The sequence below is a fragment of the Schistocerca piceifrons genome, chromosome 6 (genome assembly GCF_021461385.2).
Source record: "Schistocerca piceifrons isolate TAMUIC-IGC-003096 chromosome 6, iqSchPice1.1, whole genome shotgun sequence".
Taxonomy (NCBI): domain Eukaryota; kingdom Metazoa; phylum Arthropoda; class Insecta; order Orthoptera; family Acrididae; genus Schistocerca; species Schistocerca piceifrons.
In genome coordinates, this window is record NC_060143.1 from 189,690,148 (window position 1) to 189,709,577 (window position 19,430).

At 39.8% G+C, this 19,430-nt stretch overlaps 1 protein-coding gene across 2 annotated transcripts; it reads right to left on the reverse strand.

Moving 5' to 3' along the window:
- Positions 1-869: 869 nt before the first annotated feature.
- Positions 870-19,159, reverse strand: LOC124803092 (ornithine decarboxylase 1-like). Of its 2 annotated transcripts, none has more exons than XM_047264244.1 (10): positions 19,001-19,159; positions 6,778-6,967; positions 6,423-6,605; positions 6,233-6,329; positions 6,038-6,114; positions 5,769-5,941; positions 3,800-4,097; positions 3,133-3,384; positions 2,583-2,791; positions 870-2,473 (listed from the first exon to the last, which is right to left on the reverse strand). In XM_047264244.1, the coding sequence occupies exons 3-10, from the start codon at positions 6,510-6,512 to the stop codon at positions 2,242-2,244; spliced, it is 1,428 nt and encodes a 475-aa protein (XP_047120200.1). In that variant the 5' UTR covers positions 6,513-6,605; positions 6,778-6,967; positions 19,001-19,159; the 3' UTR covers positions 870-2,241. The 2 variants fall into 2 exon arrangements, with proteins under 2 accessions (XP_047120200.1, XP_047120199.1); XM_047264243.1 differs by lacking the exon at positions 19,001-19,159 and adding an exon at positions 7,386-7,695.
- Between the last annotated feature and the right edge of the window lie 271 nt (positions 19,160-19,430).

Here is a 19,430-nt window from a genome sequence, read left to right on the forward strand (position 1 = left end):
ACGATGTGCTGTCAAACAGGAACGTTGGGTCTCTGTACGAGTAATAAAATTAAATCGAAGATCATAATTAATAACGGCGAACTCCGCTTTAACAAACTGTATTGCGTGTCGTCATTGGGCAATAACTGCTCAACCCTGGAGACTTGTGTGGTGAAATTATAAGTCGGGCATATAAAACAAACTTAAAAATCCATTCAAGCTACAGTGGAGTCGGCACAACACGACGTGGGCAGTTATAAGTTTCTTCCAATAGTGAAAGAGAATCATAGGTCTAGCACAGGAAGATGATGAATACCAGTTCTAGTTGCTTCACCAAAAAAGAAAGTCCCTTAAACTTTCTGCCAGGATATGGCACAAAAAGACGTGCAATTTAGAGCACTGTCATTTGAACTGTACCATCTCATGGGGATTTGCTGACTGCCAGTTTACACACATTGTGTATGTTCACATTTCCACTTAGATATAATGTTGATTAATCACTGAAGACTATATGATCCAGAAAAATCATCATTATGCAAAAAGTTTTGTTTGGAAAGGTAGTACATAAACCATACGACACAGTGCATGTACCTAAGTGTGCAAACAAAACTGTTTGCGTTGCTCTTTCACCTGATATGTCAATTATAATGTAAGTTGAATGTAGTGAAAGATCAAAACTCATTGTGAAACATCTGTTTGTGACTAGTGACATGGTGTAGTACTAAAATTTTATGTACATCTGCTTGAGAGAATGCACTGAACATTAAGAAAAGAGAAAAATATTTAGTTTCAAATTAATGCACGTCATGGGACCATTTGCAATTATGTATCAGCATGTTGAAAAATGCACTTATTATTAGGAAAAGGGAATGCAAACAAAAACAAACATGTCAGATTAAATAAAGCAAATTTATTGCTCAAGGCAATACATTAGTATTATCATGTTTCCATGCGAAAAAGCTGCCTCTTCGCTTATTCAAACCTATTACATCTTTCTGATAATCAAATGACTTTCCACCACAGTTTTGGCTCGCATCCTCCCAAACATCGCTGGAGACAAATGCATTTGCTTACATAACTTGAAATGACCTAACATTTCAGATAGTTAATGATAAAAAGTTACAGGTTGTTTAAAATTAGTAACTTAACAGTACATAAGAAATGAGTTTTAATTCGCTACGTCTGTCACCCAATTATATCCAAGCTTCGATCCTATAAAGAGTTTCTAAAGAAGTTTCTTAATAAAATAATATAAAAATTATACAGAACCAGTCAATTTAACATAAAAAAGGTGAAATACATTCAAATAGTTAAAAATAAATGCATCAATACAATATGCTAATAAAGATTTGTATTGGTAAAGGGTAGCAATGAATTTGTGTTTAAGAAATTGTTTTCACAATGTGCTATTGAAATGTATCTGAAACCTATACCTTTTTCATATTAACAATTTTGAAATGGACTGACAATTCGAACAGTTTGAAATGTAGGGCTATTACACTTTTTCCACACTCCCGAGCGTACGATTAGATACAGACTTCGAAGAAATTAAGACTATCTTAAATTTTCCTATTGTAGCAAATCAACATTTGAGACACCACATCATGTGCATCAGCAAATGACTTCCGACTTGTGCTGGTTTCAAAAAACACCTATAGACTTGACAGAAGTAACATTGTGAATGAATAGATTACTGTAAATGGCTGTGTTGTATTCTTGTAGAGTTGTGGAATGTAACCATATACCTGAACACCCAAGCAGACCCTTCCGTAAGTTAATATTTTGAGATTCAAATCATATTTTCCTCAAAATCTTAGGCATCAGGATACAGCACTATAACCCTGTCATATGAAGTGTCACCTCTCCAGGTTGTTGGATCTCCGTTTTGAGGTAGATGTTCATAACATTGAAATTGTCCCCCCTACAATATTTAACACCATGGGATACTTCCCAGATTTGGTCTCTGTCACCTGTGGAATGCTGTCATGGAACAATAGAATGTCACGATAATAATACTATACAGATATCTATTAACAACGTGCTCTGAATAGTTTTGAGACTGTCATCACTGCCACATATAGCAACTAGTCAATATTTTTGGTATGCACACATTCAGTCTTTCTTGAAATAAAACAGCCACAGGAGAAGATGGAATGAATGGCTGTATATATAAATGTCAAAAAGATTTGTTGTTGAACAGAATAAAGTACCAGCACATTTCAAATGTCATTGCTTAATCTCACAGATGCCACCTTCAAAGACCTAACTGACAGGTCCAACCTCAACTAACTCATATAAAAATGCTGGTCCTGCAGATGCAGGTGGAACAGGATTATTTGCAACCACATCAGGAGCTGCAAGAGGCATGGCAACTTCCTCCCATTCATCTATGTTGCCACGCCCATCTATGTCTAGCCCCAGGTGGAGATTTGCTGGTGTGCTGCCTATCACGAAATGCTCTTCTGTCATTGGGTGCAGGTCTTTCAGCAGCAACCTGGACAGAGGTGCAGCAAAATGTTTGAAACATAACATAAAAATGCTGTTATATACTTAAAATACACAAATTTAAGTTTTCAATAAGGTGTACAAATGTTCGTGCTCACCAATTGTGATCGTCAATCACAGTGTGCACCTTGGGCACTGGGAATCCATTGAATGGAGATGCCACAGGTAGTGTATAGGCACCCATGTTTTCAAATACAATCCAGTCTCCCACTTCCAGCTCTGGCAATAAGGTGCGTTCAACTATTTGATCCAGACCATCACATGTTGGTCCCCACACAGAACACTGACGTATTTTCCGCCCAGCAGCCTACATAAAAATGAAGCTGTGGTTCATACACTATCTTTCAACATGTAAATAAACATTTTTACAACTAATTCCTATGGCTTGCTTATCGATGAACACATAATCAAGTACTACTGTGAATAAGAAAAACTATAGTAAAAGACAATATTTTTGTACACTTTTTAAATGGTTAAATACCACTTTTGATTATGTCAAGAAGCGAACTGGAAAGGAACTAATTACTACATTTTCAACTGAGTTTTTCGTAACAAAAAAATACTGAAACATTCATTCATACACTGTCCTGGTAGAATCATCTGTCAATAGATGTATTATTATCAAGTTATGTACTGTTATCAACTTACATTAAGAGGTATTGGTGTTACTTCCATATGGTCATACAACAGGCAATTAAAACTGCCATAAACACCATCATTGACATAGTACATGACTGATGTGATGGATCCGTCCTCATGATTAATAAGTTCTCTCTTGGAATGGACATTTGTGGCAAGTGTGTACGCTGATGCAACATAGTAACGTCCTGGTTCTGCTATAACGTGAACTTCAGGATCAGGAAAGAATTCTTCCAGAGCATTATTTATCACTTCTGCAATCTAAAATGTAGCGAAAACAAATTTTTTTCAATACTCTGTTATACCATTAGAAAGTGTATTAAGCATAGTACTGTTACTTTTTAAAAAAAAGATCATCATTACTGTAGCACTAGTTACTTATAGACTATTAAAAATAATGCTCTCCATCAACTTTCTTTGAAATTGTATGAAAATTCTCTGTGGCTTAGTGCAAGCACACATTTATTGAGCTGATTGGACAGAACAACAGTAATAATGAAATGAAAATTAGTAGCATTAATACTCTTTCAAATCACCTTTACCAATCTTAGTCTAAATATAAATAACAGCGAGACATAATGCCACTTCATTTCCAAAGCAGAAGCTCAGTAAAATTAAAAACCAGTTCAAGAATAGCTTCACATGTAACTGACGAAGTGATTTTGTATGATCTCACCTTGTCTATGTAGGAACCCTTGATGCCAGGATAACCACCACCGAGATCCAGCAAATTCATGGAGAAACCTAAAGTTGCACCGAGCTCAAAAAGGTTGCGGGCAGCAGCAATAGCTCTGCGAAAAACAGGTGGATCTTGACATCCAGAACCAACATGGAAACTGACTCCCAGAATTTCTAATCCCAGCAAGTGTGCAATCTGCATCAGACGAGGTGCATCAGCTTCTGGATCACAACCAAACTTCATACCCAGTTGACACTGAGCAACAGTTGCATCACATCTGATGCGTATCACCAATCTGAAATAATGGAAGACACACTTTATGAACAGGCTTATTTATAGCTGTCATTTATTTTTCCATAATGACCAAGAAAAGGCAAGAAACCTGCATGAACTGAGGCACGGATGAGCTGAAACGAGAAAAAATTCACTCCAAATTTGGAAACGAGTTATCCTCTTGCACTTTCTTCCAAGCCAGGGATTAACTACTTTTGGGATTGACATTGCCACTTAGTTTTTGATTCCATATGAAGTACTACACCAGTTATGCTACTGTGCAAACACATCACTGCCATGTTTGTTTCATTGCACATTACTGACAAAAATATAGTACGTTTATAGTGAAAGGGTGGAACAGATGCTAATCATGATTTGTACATTTTTATCTGCAAATGACACCGATAAGACTTCTTTATGTAGCTGCAAATATGCTACAAAAATGCGAAAGCATAGCATTCTTGCACAGCATAGCTTTATCATACAACAGTTGGGTGCTTCCTTGTATTATGACATGCATTGCAGATAAATTCTATTTACGGATACTGCATCTCTATTTGGCTATGCAGATGTGACAAATGTAAGTGTTCAAAAGCTCACAGTGTTTAAAAAATAAACAGAAAATTCAATTTGGAAAATGTTTTGATTTACAAAGTCACAAATCAAATGTGCATGGTGCAATCTGTTGGTTTGATCATTAAGTTCTGTGACTAAACCCCTTCTGGGAATGACCTGTTATTGTGAAAAATGTGAAGTTGCACCATGGTTCACAATCCACATGAAGCTATTGCCTCTGGTTAAGTCAGTTGAAAGGTCATATATCGTGTACCACACTCTAGAGGACAATGCCTAATGAAGCATGGAAGTGTTTAAACCAACCATGTTAATCTTTATCTTACCACAAGGCAACCACCTTCCTTTCTTGTTATATTACGGTAGACATGTTACACTAAGCTTTGAGATACCAGCACCAGTACCCCCTGCCCCCTCCTCCCCCTCCCCATGATCCCACCTCTGTCCCCTCAAAAAACTGATAAGATCCTATTTTATCCTTGAAGAAAATATCTGGTTCTGGAAGTTAGGGGTGCCATTATCTAATTATATGGGATCACATCAGCCCTACTTGTAGTTTCACTTTCTGTAGGTTGCTACTGGCTGTTCCATATTAATTTTTAACAAAATATCATTTACAGCCACTAAAGCTCTATCCAACAGATTCATTTTAATGTAAGACCAAATATATTCTCTTCTAGAACTACTTATTTAGCCTATTATCCAGTAAATTACAAGTTAAATTCATTAAACTGTTTTTAAATGAAAAGTACACCATTAAGTGCAGAAGTTTCCAGCAAAGAGCCATTATTTAATGAGGACAGTATTTTTTGGAATTTGGGAACTGAATCTTGATCTAACAAATGACACCATTTCGACAATTTTATTACACCATGAGCTGAAAATTACCAGTTGTAACAAAAGAATGCACTAGCCTCATTTAGATGAATGTCAAGAAACGTACATATACACCGGTCAGTATTATTATTGTGAAGTACGTTCCTTACGTTATCTAAACAGTGCAATTCTTAAGTAGGAAAAATGAATACTGTCAAATGTGTGCCTCATTGTTAATTTGCAGTCTTACAACACATCTCAACAAGAAGAAGAAACTTGATTTAATTGCAAACAGAATACTCACTTTGCTGTGGGAAACAGGCTTTTTATCTTGTGGAGTTCACATTCATTGTCAAAGGTCATAAGATCAACACCTACAGCTGCTGCATGTCTAATGTGAGAGGCTGGTTTTGCTGGATTTGCAAAGATTATGCGGCTCGGATCCACACCAATGGACAGAACCTTGTTGATTTCAGCCTGTAAAAACACCAATGAACATTTTGCTACACCTGACATCTCTCTCAAATGGAAATGGTTTTTAACATCAAATCATCTTACAATGATTCCACTCACCTTTGAAGCACAATCAAAGGAAGTACCAAGGGCAGCCAGCACTTCCAGTATAGTCAGACTGTCGTTGCACTTCACCGCTGAAAGACAAAAAATGGAATCAGATTACATTTGGCAAAGAAAACCAGACTTAAAAGATACTTCACAAATTATGACATTGGTACTGAATACGCAAAATTGTTACAATATGCATTATACCATAGTATGGCTGAACTCTTGGCATTTTAAGTTTCCATTCTTTGTGTTTCTTCATTATATCTCCTATGTCACAGACATAAAATGCTTCCTCCTGGACCTAGAACAAGAAGTAGTTTGCAAAATTAGAGGCAACAGATTTCATTTTAATAAAATGTATTAAAATGCAGTTAAAACAATAATAGTAACATACTCCTGATTCAGCGATGTCTTTGATGATGTTCCAGACATTAGCACCTGCATCCATAACATGGATTCGTTCATCAAGGTTGCTCAGCTTCATGATTGCTGTTGGTTACAATTGGTGGACGATATTTGGGAGAAACTGTGGTCGACTGGACCTTGATTTTCAGAAAAACTGGTTGGAATAAGCAAACTGAAAAGGAAGAAGAATTTTAGCCAAGGTAACACACAAATACCCCATTTTTAAACTGAATGTTGATCTCATGCAATACTAAAATGAATTTACACATGTGTAATTGTGACCTAAATGAAATATATGAAGCAAGTAACACAAGTTATTGAATGAAATATTGCAAAATACTTACGAGGCAGCCTTCGTTCAGTTTTGGGCAGCTTGTACGGAAGGCAATTTAAATAAGGTTAGATATTTTTGTCAAGCTGTCAGCAATGTGCTGCCCAAGGTGGTTCACCGTTCAAAGACAGTCTCCAGTTAGACTTGTACAGGCAGAAACCTGCCGTCGGGCTCTGAACCAGCCGACCAGAGGTATCACTACCCTGTAGGTAAAGGAGTTAGATGTAAATCAGAAACATTATTCATAGCAATTTGAATGTTTGGTAATGGTGTGCACCAAACTGCTAACATACCAGTAAAATTTAAATGACAGAGTATTACTCGTAAATCTTAAGTATAACCCAAAAGAAACAAGTTTTATGGGACCAATGCAGCTGACACTAAACATTATAGTAAACAGTCCTAGTTATTTAAAACCAAACAAGATTTTACAGCATAACCTGCAAGTCAAATTTTGATGGTTATTAGCTTTAAGCTAATTTATTACTAGTATCAAGTGCGAACAAAATACCCTCACACAAATACAACAAAATCAAAATGGAACTAAAAAAAGGAAGTTACTATTCTTGTATGACTACAACTTGACCGAACTTTAGTTTCAGTTAATGTAGATATACTCACCCAATTAATGTGCAGACCAAGTTGCACAATCAAAGCTTGTGAACGCATTCACTAAGGCCTTTCAAAATTACTTTCTGTGCACCAGCCGGCTGGCGGGTAACTATGCTGTGCCGTTGAGCCTGTGTTGATGCCGTTTTGTGGCTAATACTGAGCGAGCTCCGGACCACGCAAGTACCCTGCCTCCTCGTCAGCGTCCTCTGCAAACACTGTGCGTCGGATTCTGCCGGCCGGGCGAAAGTAATTTGTGGCTCAAGAGAGCGCTTCGCTTTTGACACCCATTCGTGGTTCTGGCGACACTGTGTGATGTGGCTGACCGAGCTGCCTTTATATAGATAGGAAGCAGTGTGAGGGGTGGGGTACAGGATCTTATCTAGCCAGTGGTGTTGCAGGGCCAAGGAACAGAGTCCTCTTCAATGCTCTTCCCCTCCCCAGACAAGTAGATTGAACCTTAACATCTGACTCCAGTATTATCACTTATCAGTTGCCACTATCAGCTCTCAGTTCACTCTTCACATGATCACACAGTCAAAGGCCCTATACTTGTTAGAACACCATGAAGAGTTGGACAAGGTCATTTCCCATTTTCAGTATTTGACTAAATATTTTGTATGAGAAATCAATGATGATGCTCTGAAAATAAGTCTTGGCATACCCCTAGCATGTGTTATATTACTCGCAAAAAACAACCCTTGTACACAAAAGTCAGAATTCCAAAATATTGTAATAAAAAGCAGTAAGTCCTGCAAATGATCAACAGCTGGTGCAGGTACTGACAGACACTTTAAGTAAATAAATGTAGCATTTTGCCCTTAAACAGACGAATGATCTATTATTGTTCAGCAACAGAAAAAGTGACTGATCTCTGGAAATGATAATGGCCATGAAACTTTGTACAGATTTACCCAAGATAAAATGGTTACACGAAATTACAGACAGAAAAAGCAGATAAACAGCTTCATTGGAGCAATTCTAAAGAAACGTTATTCAATCATGATTGAGGTTGCTTATAAAACTCTTTCTCAGAAGACTTCTGATTCCTGCTTGTCGACATGGGACACTGACCAGGTGAGAGGGAGGGAGGGGGGAGGGAGGGGGGGGGGAGAGAGAGAGAGAGAGAGAGAGAGAGAGAGAGAGAGAGAGAGAGAGAGAGAATTTCATAAATGCGAGAGCTTCACTGAGATGCTTGTCTAACTCCAGTATCAGGTGCTACAAGATAAGGTTTGTGCATCAAGGAGGATTCTACTGATAAATTTCCGAGAGCGTATTTTCGAAGGACAGCAATGCAATACATAGCGTCCTGCGAAATCTCGCCTATCATGACGTAAATATGAAAAAAATTTGTTTTTCTCGCGCGCTGTGCCTTCAAGTACCTTGCGCCACTCACTGTAATTGGTAGGGGGGGGGGGGTGCGCAGAGTACTGCGGCAAAGATCCTGAATTCTTGTCACAACTTTAGTAAAATAAGGCGAACTTTTGAACGGAGGCGAAGTTTGCCTGGTATGTGACAATCTACCATCAGAGATCTTACCCACTTCCACGCAGTGTCGTATTTTTCTAAGATGCACTTTAACAGTCAGTAGGACGTATAGATTAAAGAGAGTGCGTAATTCGATTGGAACCGGTGTTACTGTAATAGTCTGTATGCTGACCTCATACATAGAAAGCGTCACAAATGACGTGACTGCTAACGGAAAACTAGGCGAAACGTCAAGCACACTAATCGACAGGCAGAACATCGGAGTGGATTTCCAGGGGGACACTCTGGCCTTGCCCGACAATTGACGAGAACCGTTAATCACTTTGAGCCTATCACGCAACATCCGGCCACAGGCAGGCAGCAAGCGCGCGAGTTTAGCCACGCAAGTCTACTAACGGACAACTAAATGATTGCTCCTCCAATTTGTCAAGCCGGCTGCTGTGAAACACGTGCGTCTGCACAATGCACCAAGGACTAGCGCACTGCTGCAGGTCGACTAAAACCTGCTAACCGAATGTCTTGTAGGAATGTATCTTACCTAAAGCTAAGAACGGGATTTAATTCCGGCAATAGGAACCTAAATTTTAGGCTGAGCAGTGTCGCAACAGTCACGCGTTGTAAGGAAATTAGCAGTTAAAATTGTATTTCACGTCGTATGGGGGTCAGTAAGGGTCACTTTTAACCAGCCAGTCAGCCACCAGGTTTCTGAATGTCACCCACCCAGCCGTCAATGGCAGCTACTTTGAAGTCGTGACCTTTGTCGACGGAATCACGCTTGACGCGAAGTCTTATTTTTAGAGCGGAGACGAGTTAAGTAAACGCCCACAGTCCATTCACAATTTCTTCCGGTTCCAAGATTTTAAATTCAAGGTTATCCCTGTACTGATCGCTATTTAACGACAGACATGTTCGTTTTTATTTTAGCAAATCCATTGCATACTCAAAAGAGCGAGTGTGGATCACACTCTAGTTAAATGTGCACGTGAAATGTCAGGACATTTCCTTTTAAAGGTTTTCGAGTGAACTAGATGTTCCAGCCGACACCAGCGTCGGACGGCTTAATGCAGAATGGGAAACGGCCTAACAAAACATGTCAGAATCTAATGGTTTACAAAACAGCCTATAATTATATATTTTTAGTAGCTGTTGTCTGTGTTTACATGTTTTAACGTGTAATAGAAACTGTGAGGACGTACAGAATTCTATTGAGATGAGCATGACGTTTCAAATATCGATGCGACATGCAATCCTGCCAACTGTTTATGTAAACGGAAATGTTACTTCGAGAAATTAAATGAAGACTTGATTCGATAAAGAGAATCTCTCTATCTCTATATACTTGATCTTCCTCAGGATTACGTTTTACTTCTGCTGTTCGATAACGGTTGCCTTTGCTTCCAAGGCAGGTAGGTATTAAACTAAGGTAGCAAAGATGGACATCAACTTTTATGTTACGTTTCTTCGACTTGTTTAAGAAGCACAGAACGGAACATCGGTATCATTGTGGCTCGTTACCATTCGTAAACGGTTTTTCATCAATTGTAATGATTCCATGCGTCTGAGCTCCCAAGAATCTGTATAAGATACTTAAAAAGTAATAGCAGCAATGATTCTTCTGTTAATAGTAATACGTGCTAGTAGTATGACTAAGCTAGACAGTGATGACACGAAGCTGTCTAACACTGGGATGCTCGGGAAGTTTCCTGACATTTTCCCATCTTGTGTTAATGTTCGATCACATTAGCACAGTGGAGCAATAACGAAAGTCTACGACGAGTAATGGAAACCATCCACGTCGCATACTTACTTCTTGTAATGTATATTTTCTGTGTTTTATGAAATACCTCTCTGTCGTCGTCGTCGCCCTAGCCGCTTAAGCAGTAGCAGTAACTCGCCATTTTATCTGATACGGTGAGGGACCCGCTGCCTTCGATTGAAATTGGAAATAAGGACCAAACATTTATGCAAAGTCTGTTTCACCAGCCCCTAAGGGGCTGAATGTAACGAGTGAATGAACATACGGATGTCCACGTAACATTGAGTATATTTCTCAGATTTCCTGGAGTAAGGGCAATATCAGTTTATTTTATGCGTCCCAACAATGGGCCAGTGGCATGCTACAGTATCACTCCTCTGTAGATATGACTATTTGTACGCATCGTGTATACAAAAATATGTACTTTGTTGAAACCTACTGCCTTTACATTTTATGAGAGTTTCTCCAGGGTAAGTAATAGAATGAAATATTCTCTTTCACATTTTACAGCACCAGATGGCTAAAATCATGCTATGTGGACTTACAATTGTAAGTTTGAAGAGAACTAGAGGTATGAAGTCAGTGACGATGATGCTGATGACTAAAAATTGGTGATTATTCAATGCAATATAGATGAAATAATGTATGAAGAAGACGCTGAAGAAAATGCACTTAACAATTACTGTATTGTATAACATTTACCATGTACTTTAGAACTTATAAACAAAAGGTATGAAGATGTTACAGATTTTGCTCCAGAAGCTAAACATTAGCACATGGACTGGAAAAAATGAACATAAAACCCTAAGAATGGTATAAATGCGAACAAACATACACAAACACTAATGAACTAGGTAATGGAAAATGAAAATCATGTTGCACAATGTCTAGCAGATAAGATAGTGGCCAAGCATTCGAGGATTTTTTTCTTGAGCAACTAGTGAACGCTATTACAGAATGAAGTAGAATGTATGTTTGCCAACAGAATAATTTTTCTTTTAGCCAAAGAAAAGCTAAAATTTTTTATAGTTGTAGTAGTTCTGAGCAGATAATGTAAGCTTCCCCATGAGGGTATGTACCGGGAATCGGCAATTACCTACTGGACAAGCAGGTATCATTTTATAGGACGCGGACCATATGAAAGAAGTGGTGGCAGTCATTATTCAGATGGTTTATATCTACATAGTGAACACATTGTGCACATATAGAACTGAAAACCCAAATCAGAAGCTCTCAGTTTCAGATGCCCGAAATGGAGGTCAACTGAATGAAGATTTATGACTAGATCTAGGAAACCACTTTATTGTGCCACGTAAATCACGAAAGGGATGTGCATACTTCAAGAAAAAAGACAAAAATTTGTGTTAGGTGCAATGTTGGTGTGTATGACAAGTGTCTTGTTTCATTTCATACTGCACAGATAATATGACATGGTTTTATTTTTTCATCACGTTTCTTATAGTCTTCTGTATTGACATTAAAACTGTGCATTTTGATAGCTAATTTTGCCAATGTTCCAAAAATAGTACAGTATAGTTTTCGTGCTAATATACCGATTTTTTACAGAACGTTCTCATTTGTCACTCAGGGCATCTCAGTGCCAAAAAACGGTAGAAAACCTAAGGTTTGGCAAGTAATGGGCTAATACAGCAACATTACCGTGCCAAAATCGCTCTTTGTGTCTTATCTCCAGTGTAAAGTTTCAACGTCCCGTCGACATTACAGTTGAACACAACCGGGCAGAGCAAGGACATGAAAGGTAATGGCTTGGGGGGAAAATCTCGAAACATGGCTCAGGGTCGCAGATTACGAGTCCGCTGACATGCGGCGCAGTCAACTTTTGTCTCGCGGTTTGAGGTGATATATCGATATTCACAATTAACAAACATACAAAATGATTGTTGTATGCTGGTAAAACTTTTTACGCTAATTTTTGGCTTGGCCAGTCTGCAGTAGCTGCTGGTCCTGAATCCATACTACGAATTTATTTTTATGACGTACAAACTACAACAGCAATGACGCATTACTTATTCCCTCTGGCTCCATCCTTGCCCACCAATAAATTCAGGAAACCCTCTGAGCTGTGAAGTCAGTTACAGGAGGCTCTATCGTTTAACATGGGTTTCGAACCACAGTTCAAAATGATATTTTTCAGATTAACAAACAATTGTTAGAGTTGAGGTCTGAATCCTGGAACGTTCTCTGACACCCCCGACGTATTTTGAAACGTGAAAGGCGCATTGAACTACGGATGGGAAAAAACACACGTGCGCTTTAAGACAGTCTTCCGCCACACTGCACGTAAGCGACTCCTTACATAACACATCCCGGAAATGGCTTAGCTGGGCACGGCAACGACAGCAAAAAAGACCGTCTGATAAGAGGCTATGTGACACCGGCTGGGCGGCCGTGAACAGCATCTGTAGCAGACCCAGCATCGAGTGTCGACGCTGGCCCGGATATCGATCTGTGGCGGTAAGGTGCGTCCCCACCACTGACGCAGTTTGGCGGTGCTACTGAGGAATCAAATGTTAATACTGGCGTTCGCGCAGAGGGCCAAGAGTTTACGGTTCTGTAAGTGGAGCCCAATTCGCTTTATAGAAGAATTCTGTCGAAGTGAAAAAGAAAAGAAGAGGCAACATTAGCCCTAATTGATCAAGATCTTCGTGTACAACATCGAGCATAGAAACATTCAAGAATACGGCCACAGTACTTTAGAACTGACTGAACATTTGTTTCCTTCGCCATGTACAATTGGGCAGAGAGTGTAGCTTCATGACCTGGCTTAATTTTACACGCTGTTGGGGCACTTGAGAGTACGTTTGGCACAGGTATTCGAGATATTAAGTGTTCGCGTGAATCTACTACGATGTAATCCTACGCATCAAAGCCAGGAAATAAACGACTGCGCCTAGATGGGAACGTTACTGGATGGGATCCATTACTATTGATTATTTCACTGTAAGCTTCGCAAATCGTAGAAGGAAAATCTGCGTTAGTGTCCCGTCGACGACGCGGTCACTACAGACTGAGTTTACCTCGGTTTGGGGGAAAATGTGGAAGGTAAGCGACCGTGTCCTTTTTTAGAGAAACCATGCCGTCCATTGGCGTAATCAATTTACAGCAACTACGGACAACGTGGATGGTTAGACAGTGATCTGAACCCGGTGCCTTCGAAGTCCAGCCATCTAGCTCCGTTCCCTTACAGAGCCCCTTCTTCCAAATGCAAGCACAGGGTCTGACGCTACTGTGAATTATGCCTCTGAAAACGTCGCCAAAAATTCTGTATAAATAAAAGGTACAGCGAAAATCAAAGCGCCGTTCCCTTGCTGCGGATACAACCGAACGGCCATTCCAATTGCCGGTCGCGATGTCCACTTTACACGCAGTTCACTCAGAACTACGTAAGTAATGTCCAAATTACTTCTGCATCTGAACAAATGTAATAGTTAACCACACAGTTACTTGAACGCTGCTTCGCCAACAACTGTGAGTATGGAACTGCGCTGTTTACTGCTCAATCTATTTCGGAATACGTATGGGCAGTTGCGGATTTAATTAGACATTACGTGCTAATTTCTGAGGTATATGGGCACATTTATCACTAACATGGCCACAGAGACCGATTGTCTAAGAAGTGTAGATTTTTGTCTATTACAGCAGAAGCAGAAATGATTCAACAGATACATACTGAATATGCACCACAGTTCCGAGAAATTAACCGAAACGTAAGAGTTTAAATTCACTAAAAGCTAGCAGAAATGCATTGCTACCTATGGCCTATATTAAAAGACAGGCTCGAGAAAACGCTCATGTCAGTGCAGTGACTCTCAGGCTCGTCCGGTTACTCTCCCAAGCCAGCCAGTCATCCCAGATCTAGTCAGCAACTATTATATTTCCAGTTAACCTTTTCAAAGCATGTCGAAAATTTTTTCCCCTCCCAGCATCATTTGTAGAAAACATGATACTTCTATACAACAGTGTGATTATTAAGCTGTTTCACCTTTTGCAATATTTCCTCAAGTTGGCACCCTCTCCCAACCCTCCAATGAAATAAGGTAGCAACCCACTATTAAACAATTGACATCACAACGCTACTGTAATCACGTTCTCTAATTGTTTTTAAAAAAAGTCCGTCTCAGTGTACCCAATGCTGTAGCCCAGACTACCTTGCCAGGAGCAAAATGCCCTGCTTTAAGATGTCCGCAAATGAGAGCTAGCGGGGCAGTCAAGGCTACTTCGGCCTTCAGGAGCAACACGCGCGAACGCCATAGGCCTTACCTGCATCGGCTGCTACCGAGCAAGTTGTGTCGCTGCGGTGAAACGCCACAAAGTCATTGCAAGGCTACTATACTAACTCGTGTTTCAGACGATACTGTAACAATTACCCACGTTCGTCCTGGAGCGAGAAGGACTTATGACTATCTGTCTACTAATAATTGCTATTTACGTTGGGGACTCCTAATTTGTTTATCACATTTTCATTTCATCTCATGCTTTGAGAAATTGGAAGTAGAAACAGCTAATAAGTGAGTTAACTCACTGAGGTGGTAATACGCGATGCTGGAAACCATAAACATCCTCAAAGTAGCCCTTTTCAATTAAAAACCGTACACTCCCACGCGCCGACAGCAAATGGAAAGCTTAAATGACGTAGGTGGTGTAACTTCACAATGTACATGAAGCCCATTGCCCCCTTAACGGCTAAAATTTCAGTGTTTTTCTGTTAATATGTAAAAGTATGACCATGGAGATCTTACTGGCTCTTATTGGAAAGGGCGGCCTTGAAATGCGCTATCACAAGGATAGCGATAATAGTACGAACTTACGAAATGCGTACGCGGCCTTGCATTATACAATGGAAGTGTCGTACCCTGTTCGCTAGAAGCATACACCTGAGGTGAAGGTCGAGAAATTTAACACCCTCTCTTCCACGCATCTGGCCAGACTTTATCAAGGGACGTTAATTGTGTAGGGGCAGTTAAGTTTTCCTGTCCAACAGATCTAAATCTTACCTGGCTTTTGACTAAAAAATTGCAATTGGTGTCCGACTGAACTTACATCACTTAGTGTCATGTACGAAAAAAGTTGTCAGTACCAAATGACTGCATGTGAAATGATCTATAAGTATTCAGCCAAGGATGTATCGTACTACACATTAGTAGATAAAATATTAAGTGGATACAAAGCTCAGCAGCAGGGTTGCTTGCTAATGCTGCATCAGTGCGGCAGATTTTTTAAAACTCATTAGGGAATAAGAATTACTGAAACTACTTCAAAACCACGTAAGGCCTTCACCGTACATTGCTTGAATAGCTCTCAATTCGCTGAAAGTATAATCGTGAAATCCTAAGTAAAGAGGTCAAAGTGATTGGACAACCGCTCGTCAGAAAAACAGATTAAACGCTGGCCAGTCCTGTTACAGTTTGCAAGCTACTTTTTCTCGCTGACGTACCGAAATAACACTGTAGTAAACAACAGCTTCACGTAGAAACTACCTGACAAATGCATTGGAGCTGCATAATGGCATGACGCCGAAACGGAAATGACCGGTATCTGCGAGGAAAGAGTGAACTGTGATGTATATTGTGTGTCATTGCGTAAGTTCCCTCCTCTATGTGCGGAAAATTTAAGACGAAACCGAAACAGGTCTAAGCTGAAATTCACTCGCCAAATATATGACTAACGCATGTTGCATTTTTTATGATATTAAAAAAGCCTTGCATGCAGGACTTACGATTGCTTTTGTCTAATATCAGACGCAAGTTCTTTGCCAAACGCATAATTTTGGAAACCTGTCACGTAATCCTGACGTGAACTATAATCCTCCTCTGGCGAATGTCGTGCTCACTGATCGCATAGTCATCGAAATCTATCAACAGTGATTACTTCAGTTTAAAAATGCTGCTGTATATAGGGCAATCAGATTGAAAATATTTAGACCTTAATAGAAGAGTTAAGTCTTCTTCAGGCTAGTATCTCGCATTGCGGTAAATAACAAATCGCCGCCCCCGCTTTATGTAATGGGGAAAGCGGAAGCAGCAGTATGCGGTCGAGTTCGCAGACTGTTGCATGACCTTGCAGGGCCTGGCGACAGGACCTCAGGAATGCACCCAAAATAAGTCCGTACTTGCCTACTCAGGGGTCTGCCACTATTCACGTGATACACTTCTTTGGAGCAGGATTTCCCAGACCAGTCACAAATCACTTTGTGGCAAAGCAGTTGGAAATTTCTTATTCATCATTTATTTAATGTTTTTTTGAACCGGTTAAACGATTACTACGCAGACAATCAGTCTGCCTTAATACTATTACATTCCTGTACCAAAACAATGTAGTTACTCTGGGCAAGACACATTGAATTACAGCTCTTGAAAATTCATTGTCAAGAGTTGAAGATTTGGTAGTACTTAGTCTTCCACTAATTTCTCACGTCAAATTTCTTCCTTAGAAAAAAATGTTGAAGAGTAAAGTCGTTGCTCTGTTGTATAAAGGAGTCTCAGTTACAAGTGCACTCAAGTGAAACGCACATTTGTATCATCTATATTTAGGTTTTGTACAAATTTAAAGCCCCGTGCAATTATTTTGTACTATTCGACAAACAGCAAACAGTGGCGCAGGATTGGCATTCTGCACAAAGTACCGCTTTACATTTTCGAATTACGATGAGCTAGTATTTGATGACGTATGGCCCTCCTTCGGAAGAGAACTGACTGTTCTGTTAGTCTAGGCCCATGACGCACACGCCACAGAAAACTGTGGCCCGCCAACCACTTCCAAGTTGCCCGTGAGTCATCTTGTGCGACAGGGGAAGGCGGTTACTTACGAACGTAAGTGTTGTATTGTTCGGAAAAAAAATAATGGAAAATCTAGCTGCTGCCTGTCCAGACGACGCTTAAGCAACGGAGCAAATCCTACGAGCCAGCTACTGTCACAGGCCGGTGAGATCCAGTTTGAAGCGGAGAAACGCGCCTGCGCACCAAGTTTGCAAGCACAACACTCCAGCCACGTCAATCGATAGAGACCTGCAGCTCCTGTTTACGACTTCCCTGGCCTGCTCCTGGAGCATTTACTGTTTGCAGTAGAGAGAATTAGAACACACCAAGGAAAACATTACCGATATATGTACGGTTCTACAAGTTTTCAATCGATAACAGGAATAAAATGTGCACAAAGAAGTATCTACAATGACAGAAATATTGGTCACTGCAGTTAGTTTGGTGCTTTAATGCAGTTAATGAATCTTACTATTGTCTCATCTTACTTCCCCCAGATTAAACTGAACCCTTTAGACCTGCTATGCGTACATCTATGGGAACAAGTAATACTTCTTTGCAGAACACTGTGAAACAGTATACCTAACAGCAAACTGAGAATAGGGATTGTAATTACACCACCACGGACGGTATCACCTTTTTCTCCAACGGAAAACCACCAAAGCTACAACATTGTTATTCGATTGGTCAAAAATTCTCCAGATTTGTGTGTTAGTATACTAAAATGTTTTACTGCTTGCCTAATAGGGATGGGTGGCTACTATTACGGCGCTCTTAAAATGGAGCAGCCTTTCTTGCGCAAGAGTCCTTCATCTGGCTACCTGTTAAGAGGCCGTCTTAGCTGTTAGTACATTGCGGAAGCGTTTGTTTAAACTAGATATGGGGCATATTGTGGCTAATTATGCTGTTTTGCTTATACTCCCCTTTGGATTTTTTAAAATTCGTTTTGTTTCTTTAAAAACCATCAAAACGAATGGTTTTACGAAAACATTAATAGTTGACAGCTTAACATTTGTTACAGCTGTGTGTTATTCCTGGCATGGTTATTGGGATGCAGTCAAAATCATCGACACAAAGTCGTCTGAATTACGTAAAGAACTAGATCTAGTTCACAGATTTTCAGCGTAATACAGCTAGCACTCTCCACTTTTGTTAGAAAATATGGGTTCATTATGCTATGCAACAGAATAAAAAATTCCGCCAACAAGTACTAAAACAAGTTCTAGTCACTCTTCACGGTAAAAAATTTAACTTAAAGAGACTTCACTAGGAAGCTCAGTAGGTCTTCACACTCGTTAGAGATCACATCACAAATGCATGCAGATAAACGTTTCAATGTACGGGAGACTTAACTAACACAATCGCTTTGATGACGTTTTGAATTTCACCACGTATTGAAATAGAGTACATCGTTCTGTGACATCACAAGTAACTAATCAAATCTAGAACTACAGCTTTTAACTGCAAACACTACTACTAAAATTTAACCACGTTAGATTCACGTATTTGTCATAATATTCGAGAACAGCAGAAAGGCCACAGCTGAAGTTCTGCTCACTCGCAAATACAAGAAAAAGATACTCAAAATATAGACAATATGTGCTTACCTGAACCGAAGCTAGCCACCCTTTGGGCAGGCGCCTAATTGATGACGGAATGGTGGATGGTTTTTAATCACTTTTGAAGTAATAAGTTAATAACTTTACGAAAAGCTGCGAGGTGGACTGTCGCGCGACCACCACTAAGCCTCCATTACAACAAGAGAGCGCTCTAGTGGCTGAATTTCGAACTACGTCCCACCTGGCTTGCTAGTGTCTCTGACCTATTCCAACATACAGATCTTTGGAACAAACGCAAGTAACGTCGTGCCAACATGACACAGTGGAGTCCTTACGTGGGCAAGCAAAAGCTAAATGAAACAGGAATCTTGTTTTACGCGCTTCTTTCTTAGAAGCAACTGTGCATAAAATTTTGATTCGCGTATTAGTCCGATTCCGCGCACTACGTCCTTTGCTTTCTCCTTTAGGTGTCGTATCT

Bases quoted from the DNA above. Each gene is read 5' to 3' on its own strand.
- LOC124803092 (XM_047264244.1), bottom strand. From the start codon at position 6,512: ATGAAGCTGAGCAACCTTGATGAACGAATCCATGTTATGGATGCAGGT. The intron at 6,330-6,422 runs GTATGTTACTAT...TTCTTGTTCTAG, and splicing joins AAGACATCGCTGAATCAGGA to GTCCAGGAGGAAGCATTTTA. The intron at 5,942-6,037 runs GTGAGTGGAATC...GTGTTTTTACAG, and splicing joins CCTTTGATTGTGCTTCAAAG to GCTGAAATCAACAAGGTTCT.